The following is an 11,219-nucleotide window of genomic DNA, read 5'->3' as shown; positions in this document are numbered from 1 at the left end:
CCGCTGGGACAGGGGCGACTTGCTGCCTGTGGAGCTGGTGAGCGGCTGTTCCAGCCCAAGCCGGCTTTCCTGGCCCGGGACCCTCAGCGGTTTGCGCACCTCCCCCATCCCCCTTGCTCCAGTCCAGTAGGTCCTAAACTCAATCCATGCCTTTATAGCCCGAGGTTCTCCTGCCCAACCCCCTCCTCACCTCCCAGCCCCCACCCCACATTTCCCAGAAATCTCGTGTTTGGACTCCCAAGCCCACATCCCCTCCACCTCCAGCTGGTGAAACCCTGGACATGCGCCGACCTCACTGAGCTGCTCTGGAGAGAGGGGCTCGATCTTGGAGGGCTGCTCATCATATTTGATGTCTCCCGGAAACGTGAGGCAGCCCCGGGTCCCGCCAGACCCCCGGGGTCTGCTGATGACTCAGAACCAGGCCTCCCTTTTTTAAACAAACTCTACCTCTGGGTGGATCCTGGAAGGTTCTAGACTGCATATGACATGACAGAAACCCTTGGAGGTGCCTCAGTTTCCAGGTGTCCTACAACCAACCGGCCCAGGTGCGTGGTACCCTAGACCATCAGAGCCCAAGGGGGACTTCAAGATTATTTTATATCAAAAGATTGTCTGAGGTCCTACAGCTTACTCCTCCTGCCTCCACCGCACGTTCCAGTCAAAAACAGACCCGATAGGTTGTCCCAGGGTCAAGGACAAGAGGGAGAGCGTTTGCTTTGGAAGCACCCAGAAATGTCGTGCACCTCCCGGAACTTCCTGTGCCTAGGTCAGCGACTCCTTATCAGCCGTGCATGGGTCATTTGGCCTTGTGCCTGGAAGAACTGAAATAAAAATGGTCTCTGGGACTCAACTAGACTCAGCTAAGAACTGACAATGCTTGAAAAAAAGCTTGGATGGAAAAGTATGTGTGGGAAGTGAGACAGGCAAAGCCTCACCCCGGGAAGACTGGGGCGGGTGAGCGAGGGCTGCAAGCAGGGCATTGTGGGACTTAATCTCTGATTGCTGTGCCATTTTCAAGAAAAGCCCATGAGGCTAGGATTAGGCGTGAGGAAGCAACAAGACCCAGGGGCAGGGGAACTGGACCCCAAATCCAGCGAGGAGGACTCCTAAGTCTTACACCTGGAGTCAGAGTTGGCAGGAAAAGGCCAGTGTATCCATGTGGGGAGGAGTGAACTTTGCCAGGAACTCCCCACAAGCTTGCCTCCCCATCTGGCTTGGCATGACCCGAGCTCAAGCCATGATTCCTCCCACCTTCCTCCCAATATTCTGCACTCCAACGGCGAGTGTCGGGCAGAAAATGCTCCTATTGCTGCTGCCCCCGTGGCTGGTGTGGCCCTGGGAACATGAGCTCACCACGCAGGCAGTGACGGCTGAATGAATGAGTCGGTTGCCGAGTATGGCCAAGATTTCCCCTGGCAGTAGATCCTTGGAAATCCCCCATCCCGGAGAAGTTATTAACTAGATCTTGTCCTAGTGCCCCGCCCCAGGGACTTAGTCTTTTTTGGTGTTGAGAACTCTTACCAATCGCTTCGGAACTTTGTGGCTGCCTGACAAAAGCATTGCTATCACGCAGGTGCCTGCCACCACCCCATCTCCATCCCCCACATCCCCGTAACCTGTCTGCAGCACAGCCTGCATGTTCCCCGTAAGGGGCCGATGGGTCCCCAGCGAACCCGAAGCTACAGGCATATTGGAGATCTCAGGAACATTCACATCAGCTTCTAGGGCTTTGCTCCTGATCACAAGACAATGAGATGAAACCTATTACAACTGTATTTCAAAGCCAACATTTGGACTGCACTTGTACAAGAAATTTTTCATCTCCAGGAGACGGGGAAATGGAATGGGTGAAATTGGGCAGTGACAAGATGACTAGAGAGACTTTTCAGGTCACTGGAGGCCCCCTGCAGGGGGAGGAGAGGAAGAAAGAACTCGAGTGGCAGCCAGGACCATCTGCAGGGGAAGTCGGCCAGCTGCTGAGGCAAGACCAGGGCCCAAGCCGCAGGCGGCCCCTGACAGCTCTCTGGGAGCCAGGTCCCCCCACGTGCTGATCCGCACGGGTAATCACAGATGTCCATTTCTGTGCTCCGGCATTGACCGTCACCACCCTGTCTGTTACCAGCCCTTCTCCCAGCCGTCAAGGCCCTGTCCTGGGCCATAGACCTCAGAGGCAGGCCAGCCAGAGTCCCACTGAAGATTTGGTGGCATCCATTCTCACGGCTTCCAGCGCCTGCCCTGCAAAGGGTGCCTAGGACCACAGTGCACATTTCACACTGTCTCCTGCACGGCTGTTTCCACTGGGGCGTGTTGCTCTCAGCTTCAATTCAGGATGCCTCAACTAAGGACCCTCTCTTTCCTCCAAACCTGCTCTGCTTTGTGGCATCCCCCCTGCTGGCTCAAGCCCTGGAGTCATCTCTACTGACTCCTCCCATCTGGCCCCTCAGTACCTCTGCAGTCACCAATCAGTCACGACTTTCCCTTCCTAGCCACAGTCCCTGTCCCACCAGAGCCCACGGCTGTACCACTTTGTGGTTTAGAATTTGGAAGGGACCTCAGATGTCAGACTCCCAGTGGCATCCTGGGAGTTGAGCAAGGTTCTGACAACAGCTGGGTGACTCCTTGTGCTCCAGTAGGCCCCCCCTTCTCCCCCAGTGACAGCACCTTCTTCCTGTATGACAACCTCTTCTGCCTGAAAACTTGTCACCGCCGTCGGAGCCCCTCCCTCATCTAGCCACAATCTGACTCCAACTCTGTCCCCCTCTCCTCACACAGAGTCCGTGTTTATTGAGCATATACTATGAGCCAGGCACTGTTCTGAAATGGTTTCTGGGAATTAACTCACTCAGTCCTCTCAAGCCTGGGACGGCTGAGCCCCTTCCCCTCCCCTCGTCTCCGTTCTTCAGTTCTCCCCCACTGTTCAGGCTGTACCAGCTGCCTTCCCTCCTCTTAGCCAGACCCCATCAGCCCTCGGCCCACCCTGCCCCTGCCCTGTGGTGGTTGGGTCTCAGGGCGGTGACCTGCTTCACACAGCCTCAGTTGCTCCTTCATGGGCGGGGGCGGGGTGGGAGGCCTTTGCCACCTGCTGCCATCCCCGGGGCCGGGCACAGAGCATTCTCCTGTCTCCTTGCTGTCTAGTGCCCTGGCGTCTCTCTCCCAGAGCACGCCCACGACAGGAGAGCCCGGGCTGGGACACCACGCTGCGAGTGCCTGTGGCACAGTGGCCAAGTTTCTGCCTTCTCACAGAGGCGCTCAGGTTTGCCTCCAGTCGGGGAGTGAGTTCCTGTGGCGCTGCACACACAGGTCCCAATCTTTACACCCGGGGTAGGGTCTGTCCTTCACCGAGACCAGCCTGGGCCCCTTATTCGTGTGGCCCTTTAAGAAAGACATTCTTCCTCCTCCTACCTGGCCCCTCCATTGCTTGACAGAGACAGCTCTGTCTCCAGGTCCCTTTCTCCCTCTGCCGGCTTCACTGCCTGTCCTGCCTGCCTTTTTCTTCTCCCTGGCCCAGGAACCCTCTCCGCTCTCCTTCTTTCTCCCCAGTCACTGACCGAGGTGCTTGGAGTCTAATCTCACCGCGACCATTGACTTGCTGTGTTACCTTGGACAAGTGGCTTTCCCACTCTGAGCCTCAGGGCGCACTAAGAAGCAGCTGGACTGCATGGTGAGTGGTGTCTGGCTGAGCCCTGCAAGTCTCTTTTCTCTTTCACCGCCCCCACCGGCCAGGCTCCCTCCCTCCCTCAAGTCCTCTCTCCCAGGGGAGGCCCTGGCCCCTGAGAGCTGTGGCTCTGGCCCCTGCTCCCTGTCTACGCCTCCTCCCAGCTGTGGCCCTGGCTCCGTGTGCCCTGTCTGAGAGGCTGGCCCCAGGCCCGGCGGCAACTCCACATTTCTGTTTTTCCTTTTTTTTCTCTCTCTCTCTCTTTCCCGGAGTTAACAAGAAGCAGATGTGGCGCCCGATGGTTGGAGAGGTGGGGGGAGGCTGGACCGGGAGCCAGACAGGGGGAGGGAGGGGAGGGACTGGGGAGAGAGGAGGCGGCCGCCCCACAGCCGCTCTTGCGCCTCTGAACGGCCACAAGGGCAAAGCCCTGTCACCCCCAGGATCCGGCCATCAGGAGAGAAGGGCCAGCTGTGGCCGGCCAGGGGGCGGGGGCACAGGGGCAGCATCCAAGGGGGCCGGGGCGCTGAGAACAGACTCCCCTCAGGAGTGGAGAAGGGGAGAGCGGAAGGAGCCTGAGGAGGGGAGAGGAGGGGAGAGGGGTCAGCCCAGGCAGCCCGGGAGGCTGCGGCGTGCGGCTGGGGGCTGCCTGCAGGAAGCCGGGCAGCGGGACCGAGTTGGCTGTCCCGCGGAGCGCGCCGGCGGCCAGGCCGGGATGTGCCTCTGAGGCCCCGCAGAGCGCCCCCGCCATGGCCCCCAGCACCCTTTGGAGCTGCTGCCTCTGCTGCCTGCTGACCGCGGCCGCGGGCGCCGCCAGCTACCCTCCCCGAGGTTACAGCCTCTACACAGCGGGCGGTGGTGCCCTCAGCCCTGGGGGGCCCCAGGCCCCCAGCGCACCCCGGCCTGCCAGCCGCCACAGGTAAGCTCTGGGGCCCAGGCCGGAGGCGGGCGGGACGCGGTGTCCCTGGGAAGGAGGGCAGGGGAGGCCCAGGTGGCCCCTCACAGGTCTGCCTTCCTGCCGGGCCTTTTCCAGGGTCCCCTGAACAGTGGACGCCTAAGGGGCATTGGCGCCCACGTCCTCCCGAGGGGGGACCTGCAGTTGGGCACGGAGGGAGTGTGAGGGGCATGGGCCAGGCTTTCCTGCCGGCTGCCAGCTGTACACCAGCCTGGATCCTCGGGCTGATCCTTTGTCCCCATCGCACTGGGTCCTCCTGACCCCACTCCAGCCCCCCGGGGGGGGCAGGGCTCATCAATGGCTTATTCTCTGCTTAACCCTGAGCTGAGCAGGACCCCTGCCTGCCCGTCCTCTCCCCTGCGGGGTGGGTGGAAGCCAGCATCCAGGAGATCACCGACAGGGCCGGGCCAGTGCTGGCACTCAGCCTACCACGCTGGGAGTGAGCCGGGGCCAGAAAGGGATGCCAACACTTGCGCGATGTGGAAGCTCCCGGGACCCCACAGCTCCGAGAGTGGACCTCTCCGGGGTGCGCTTTTCCAGTCTGTGCCTCTCCCCATCTTGAAAAGTCTTTATCTGCTCCTGCGACACAGGAAGGCGTGGGGCCTGCCCCTGCCGGGACCCTGGCTCTCACTGGCCACTCAGGACCTTTTGACCCAGCCCCTCTGGTCGTCCCTGGGCCTCCTCCGGGACCTGTGTTCTGGTGCTTGGGTCCAGGTATGGTTGTGCCTGCAGGAACTGGTGTGCTTACGTGGTGACGCGGACGGTGAGCTGTGTCCTTGAGGATGGCGTGGAGACCTTTGTCAAGCCGGACTACCAGCCCTGTGGCTGGGGTCAGCCCCAGTGCCCCCGAAGCGTCATGTGAGTCCCGAGAGCTTGGGGTGGGCCCTCAGTGGAAGCTGCATTAGGCGGGTGCTGACTCAGGGAGTTTGTACAAAGCAGATAGCAAGGGGCAGGCCTGGGCTCCAGCCAGAGGAGGCGCCGAGGCGACAGTTTGGCTGGTGGGGCACAGAGGGCAAACTGACCTCTCCTGCAAGCGCCCAGAAGCTTTCGGTGGCCTGGGACAGGTCATCTACAAGGGGGGGGGAGATCGAGGTCCTAGCACAGGGCAAGGGGAGGAAGAGCAGGGACTTGGCCCTTGGCCAGAAAGCTGACAGCTGTCAACTGAGCAAGGCCACATGCGGGACAGCTACAAGGACCCAGCCTGAGGGCAGGCCTGACCCAGCAGCGGCTCCGAGGACAGGGGCCGGGGTCCCTGCCGGGACAGGCAGCACTGAGGAGGCCGCCTCTGCTTCTGCCAGGTACCGCAGCTTCCTCCGGCCTCGCTACCGTGTGGCCTACAAGACAGTGACGGAGATGGAGTGGAGGTGCTGTCAGGGCTATGGGGGCGATGACTGTGCCGAGGGCCCTGCACCCTCCACGCCGCAGCCTCGGCCCCGGCCTGGCCGCCCCAACCTCTCTGGCTCCAGTGCAGGCAGCCACCTGAGCGGACTTGGGGGAGAAGGTGAGCAAGGGAGCTGCTGGGGGTGGGTGGGGGAGCCGTCCTGAGCGGACAGCACGGGCCAGGCTGCCGACGGGAAGCCGCGCTCCAAGTCAGAGAGAAGGGAGTTCCTGAGATCCCTGAAACTCCCCATGCACGCCTTGCTGTGTGTGTGTGCGCGCGCGCATGTGCACGCGGACAGCTAGAAAGCAAGAGAAAAAGAAGGCAGAGAGAGGGGAGTGCTCTCGCACGCCCACGTGTGGCCAGGATCCTCCCTAGTTGGGAACAGCTGTGGAGGAAGGGGACCGTCCTCTGAGGAGCTGGGTCTGTGGGGAACAGCTGAGACTACAAGTCCTAGCATGCACTGCACCTGACTCTGGGGCCCAGGCCGCCCCGTGGCCTCCGGAGACTGCAGATCCCAGAATGCAGCAGTTCCCACGGCTTCTCCTCCCCATGTGCGGGGCACTCCGGATGCGCCGTGCTTTCCTGCCAGCGAGATAGCTACGCCATAATTATGGAAACAGGAACTTCTGGCTGACTGTCTGACTAGGCAGCCAGAGCCCCAGCTGGCTGGCCACGGGCCCTCTGTCTGTCCCCGCGGTGCTGGAGGGACGTGATGCCCAGTCACAGCTCCAGCGCAGCATGGCCAATGGGCCTCTCGGCCAACCCCACCTTGTTCCGCTTGACGGGAGACAGAGAGGGTCATTCTCATCCACAGTGAGGAAGCCATGTCCACAAAGTCAAGTGACACTGTGGACGGGTGGAAAGGACGTGGGCGTGGTGGCCAGACGATCTGGGTGTGAAATTGGCTCTGCCACTCATTTAACTAGTGCGCCACCATCAGTGCCCTAGCCTCTCTGGTCCTCTGTTTCCCAGTCCATACAATGGGAAGAATTAATAGTATTTGCCCAGGGGAGCTGTTGTAAGGGGAACAGAGCCAGGTTCAAACTCGCCCTAGAGGCATCAGTGAATTTAGGTTCCTTTTTCTTTTGCTCAAATCAAGGAGAGGCTGGTGGGCTCCAGCCTGCAAGCAGCCTGGGCCTGACTCCTGCTGGACAGGGGGCTCTGGGCAGTAGTCCCAGAGCTCTGAGGTCCAGCCTCTCTGCCCTCTCCCTCCCCCCACCCTCAGGTCCTGGGGAGTCAGAGAAAGTACAGCAGCTGGAGGAGCAGGTGCAGAGCCTGACCAAGGAGCTGCAAGGCCTGCGGGGTGTCCTGCAGGGCCTGAGTGGGCGCCTGGCGGAAGACGTGCAGAAAGCCGTGGAGACGGCCTTTAACGGGAGGCAGCAGCCGGCGGACGCAGCCGCCCGGCCCGGCGTGCACGAGACCCTCAACGAGATCCAGCACCAGCTGCAGCTCCTCGACAACCGCGTCTCCACGCACGACCAGGAGCTGGGCCATCTCAACAACCACCACGGCGGCGGCGGTGGCGGCGGCAGCGGCGGGGCCCCCGGCCAGACCCTGGCCTCGCCTGGCCCCAGTGAAGAGCTGCTGCGGCAGCTGGAGCGCCGGCTGCAGGAGTCGTGCTCCGTGTGCCTGGCGGGGCTGGACGGCTTCCGCCGGCAGCAGCAGGAGGACCGGGAGCGGCTGCGAGCCCTGGAGAAGATGCTGGCCTCTGCGGAGGAGCGGCAGCGGCCGCTGGCTGGGCCGGCCGCGGGCCGCAGGCCGCCTCCGGAGTGCTGCCCTCCGGAGCTGGGCCGCCGCCTGGGGGAGCTGGAGCGCAGGCTGGACGTGGTGGCCGGCTCCGTGACGGTGCTGAGCGGGAGGCGAGGCACGGAGCTGGGCGGCGCCGCGGGGCAGGGGGGCCATCCTCCCGGCTACACCAGCCTAGCCTCCCGCCTCTCCCGCCTGGAGGACCGCTTCAACTCCACCCTGGGTCCCTCAGACGAGCAGGAGGAGGGCTGGCCTGGGAGACCTGGAGGGCTCGGCCACTGGCTGCCTGCTGCCCCGGGCCGGCTAGAGAAGCTGGAGGGGCGGCTGGCCAACGTGAGCGGGGAGCTGGCTGGGCGACTGGACCTGCTGGAAGAGCAGGTGGCGGGGGCGGTGCAGGCGTGTGGACAGCTCTGCTCCGGAGCCCCCGGGGAGCAGGACTCTCAGGTCAGCGAGATCCTCAGTGCCCTGGAGCGCAGGGTGCTGGACAGCGAGGGGCAGCTACGGCTGGTGGGCTCCGGCCTGCACCAGGTGGGAGCGGCAGGAGAGGCCCGGCAGGCTGTGCTGGAGGGGCTGCAAGGGGTTGTGGGCCGGCTGCAGGAGCGCATGGATGCACAGGACCAGGCAGCTGCAGAACTCACGCTGGGGCTGAACGGCACGGCGGCACGGCTGGGCCAGCTGGAGGGCCTGCTGCAGGCCCGCGGGGAGGAGGGCTGTGGGGCCTGCGGCGGTGTCCAGGAGGAGCTGGGCCGCCTTCGGGATGGCGTGGAGCGCTGCTCCTGCCCCCTGCTCCCTCCACGGGGCCCTGGGGCCGGTCCGGGTGTTGGGGGACCGAGCCGTGGGCCCTTGGACGGCTTCAGCGTGTTTGGGGGCAGCTCAGGCTCGGCCCTCCAGGCCCTGCAAGGAGAGCTCTCTGAAGTTATTCTCACCTTTAGCTCCCTCAATGACTCCCTGCACGAGCTGCAGACCACCGTGGAGGGCCAGGGTGCTGATCTGGCCGACCTGGGGGCCACCAAGGACAGCATTATCTCAGAGATTAACAGGCTGCAGCAGGAGGCCACAGAGCACGCCACAGAGAGCGAGGAGCGCTTCCGAGGCCTGGAGGAGGGGCAGGCACAGGCCGGCCAGTGCCCGAGCCTGGAGGGACGACTGGGCCGTCTCGAAGGCGTCTGTGAGCGGTTGGACACCGTGGCTGGGGGACTGCAGGGCCTGCGTGAGGGCCTTTCCAGGCACGTGGCTGGCCTCTGGGCCGGGCTGCGGGAAACCAACAGCACCAGCCAGACCCAGGCGGCCCTGCTGGAGAAGCTGCTGGGGGGGCAGGCCGGCCTGGGCAGGCGGCTCAGCGCCCTGAACAGCTCCCTGCAGCTCCTGGAGGGCCGACTGCACCAGCTCAGCCTGCAGGATCTCACTGGTGAGGGGCCGGAGCAGGCACGGGGGACCCCCTCCAAGCCCTCTGTCTCCCCGCACCCTGCAGCAGCCCAGCCTCCTCCGGCTCAGCTGCTTTCTGCTTGCTCTGCCCCCCATGAACTGCAGCCCCAGCCTCTGTTCGGGGGGTTCCAGCCTGTCCCAGGAGATGGTGGGAGGTCCCCGCTCCCTCGCGTCGCCCAGCGGCTCAGCCAGGCCTGTGGGTGGAGGTGCGATTTGTTCTGCCAGCCACACAGCCGGCATGGGCAAGCCAGGCCCCCCTCCCCTTGTCAGCCTGCAGAGGCCCACCTGTTTCAGCCCCCTTCCCTACCCGTGGGGCCACCGCTTTCCTCGGCCTTCGCAAACTCCCTTTCTGGCTCTTTTTCAACTTAGTTTTGTTGCCCTAGGGCCTGCGGGTGAGGCTGGGCCTCCAGGACCTCCTGGGATGCAGGGGCCCCCAGGCCCTGCCGGACCTCCAGGGCTTCCGGGCAAGGATGGACAAAAGGGGCCCATTGGGCCACCAGGTACGTGGGCCGAGACCCTGGCTGCCGCTGACCCTTTGGGCAGCCCAAGGCTTGACATTCCACTCTGAACTTGACAGAGAAGGGAAAGGGCTGAGGGATTGGCTGGTGGTGGACAGACAGACGACCAAGGGCTGGGACAGTCGCCGTGTTTGCCATTGGCAGTGCTGGCCCCACTGCTGCCCTGGAGACTAAGACTGGTCCTACCAGGGCCATCTGGCATGGGAGGGGCTGCGGTGAGGGCTCAAGGCCCAGCAGCCGAGCCTTGAAATCCACAGGGCACCAGCACAGCAGGGGAGACTTAGCCAGTGTTTGCTGAATGACTTAGCGAGAGCCGCACTCCTGACTGCTCTCCTTTCTCTTCCCACAGGCCCCCAGGGTGAACAGGGTAAGTTGCTTCCTTCTGATTCTGGAGGGCAGAGGACTTGGGGGGGGCAGGTCTGCCCTGAGCTCCTCTAACCCACCCCCCACCCCACCCCCAGGAGAGGAGGGGGCACCTGCCGTGCCTGTGCCCCGGGTGGCATTTTCAGCTGCCCTGAGTCTGCCGCGGTCTGAACCAGGCACAGTCCCCTTCGACAGGGTCCTACTCAACGACGGAGGCTACTATGACCCGGAGACAGGTGAGCAGTGGGGACATGGGCCCTGCCCGCCTTCATCCTCACCGATCGGGCAGGGGAGGGGCGTCATTCTCCCACCCGCTCTTCCCCGGGGCTTGCTCCGGCCCAGGCCCTGTTCTGAGTGAATGCAACAGCAACTGAGCGCGCAGCGGGGCCTCCCCACCCCGAAGCCCTCCTGACGCCCACCCTTGTCCTCAGGCGTGTTCACCGCACCGCTGGCCGGACGCTACTTGCTGAGCGCGGTACTGACTGGGCACCGGCATGAGAAAGTGGAGGCCGTGCTGTCCCGCTCCAACCTGGGCGTGGCCCGCATCGACTCCGGCGGCTACGAGCCCGAGGGCCTGGAGAACAAGCCGGTGGTGGAGAGCCAGCCCAGCCCCGGCGCTCTGGGCGTGTTCAGCCTCATCCTGCCGCTGCAGGCTGGGGACACGGTCTGCATCGACCTGGTAATGGGGCAGCTGGCGCACTCGGAGGAGCCGCTCACCATCTTCAGCGGGGCCCTGCTCTACGCGGACCTGGAGCTGGAACAGGTGTAGACAGGAGCCGACCTCACCGCTCTCAAGTGTCTGCGCCCGCCAATGAGCCGGCGGGCCCCGCCTGGCTCGGAGCGCCGTTCTGGGCGCCCAGCCTCGGGGACTCAGCGCCCCCGGCCCAGCTCCGGCCTGAGCCCCTTCCAGGACCCGGACTGCGGAGGGCCGATGCTCGCCCCTCCGTCCTTGCACCAGCCCTGCGGGCCGACTCCGGGGCTCTCCCGAGCGGGCTCCGGCCCCCACCGCCATACTAAACTATTGACGAATAAACACACTTGATTTTTTTTCTACAAAACAAAACAAGCCGTTCCGCTCCAGTCCGTGTTCCGGGGTAGGCAGGAGTACACGGGACCGTGCGGGAGAAGATGGCAACGCACGGAGAGGATCCCCGGCCCCGCGCCCGCAATCGCCGCCGC

At 63.8% G+C, this 11,219-nt stretch overlaps 1 protein-coding gene across 1 annotated transcript; it reads left to right on the top strand.

Annotated features, from left to right (window-relative positions):
• The first annotated feature begins 4,046 nt into the window (after positions 1-4,046).
• EMILIN1 (elastin microfibril interfacer 1) lies at positions 4,047-11,103 on the top strand. The gene is made up of 8 exons (XM_051843068.3): positions 4,047-4,571; positions 5,340-5,465; positions 5,906-6,108; positions 7,214-9,142; positions 9,543-9,659; positions 10,027-10,044; positions 10,139-10,276; positions 10,472-11,103. The coding sequence occupies exons 1-8, from the start codon at positions 4,402-4,404 to the stop codon at positions 10,807-10,809; spliced, it is 3,039 nt and encodes a 1,012-aa protein (XP_051699028.2). The 5' UTR covers positions 4,047-4,401; the 3' UTR covers positions 10,810-11,103.
• The last annotated feature ends 116 nt before the right edge of the window (positions 11,104-11,219 follow it).

Source organism: Oryctolagus cuniculus, chromosome 2 (genome assembly GCF_051225735.1).
Source record: "Oryctolagus cuniculus isolate XC-2025 breed Fujian yellow rabbit chromosome 2, ASM5122573v1, whole genome shotgun sequence".
NCBI lineage: Eukaryota > Metazoa > Chordata > Mammalia > Lagomorpha > Leporidae > Oryctolagus > Oryctolagus cuniculus.
This window is presented reverse-complemented; position numbering and strand designations above follow the sequence as displayed.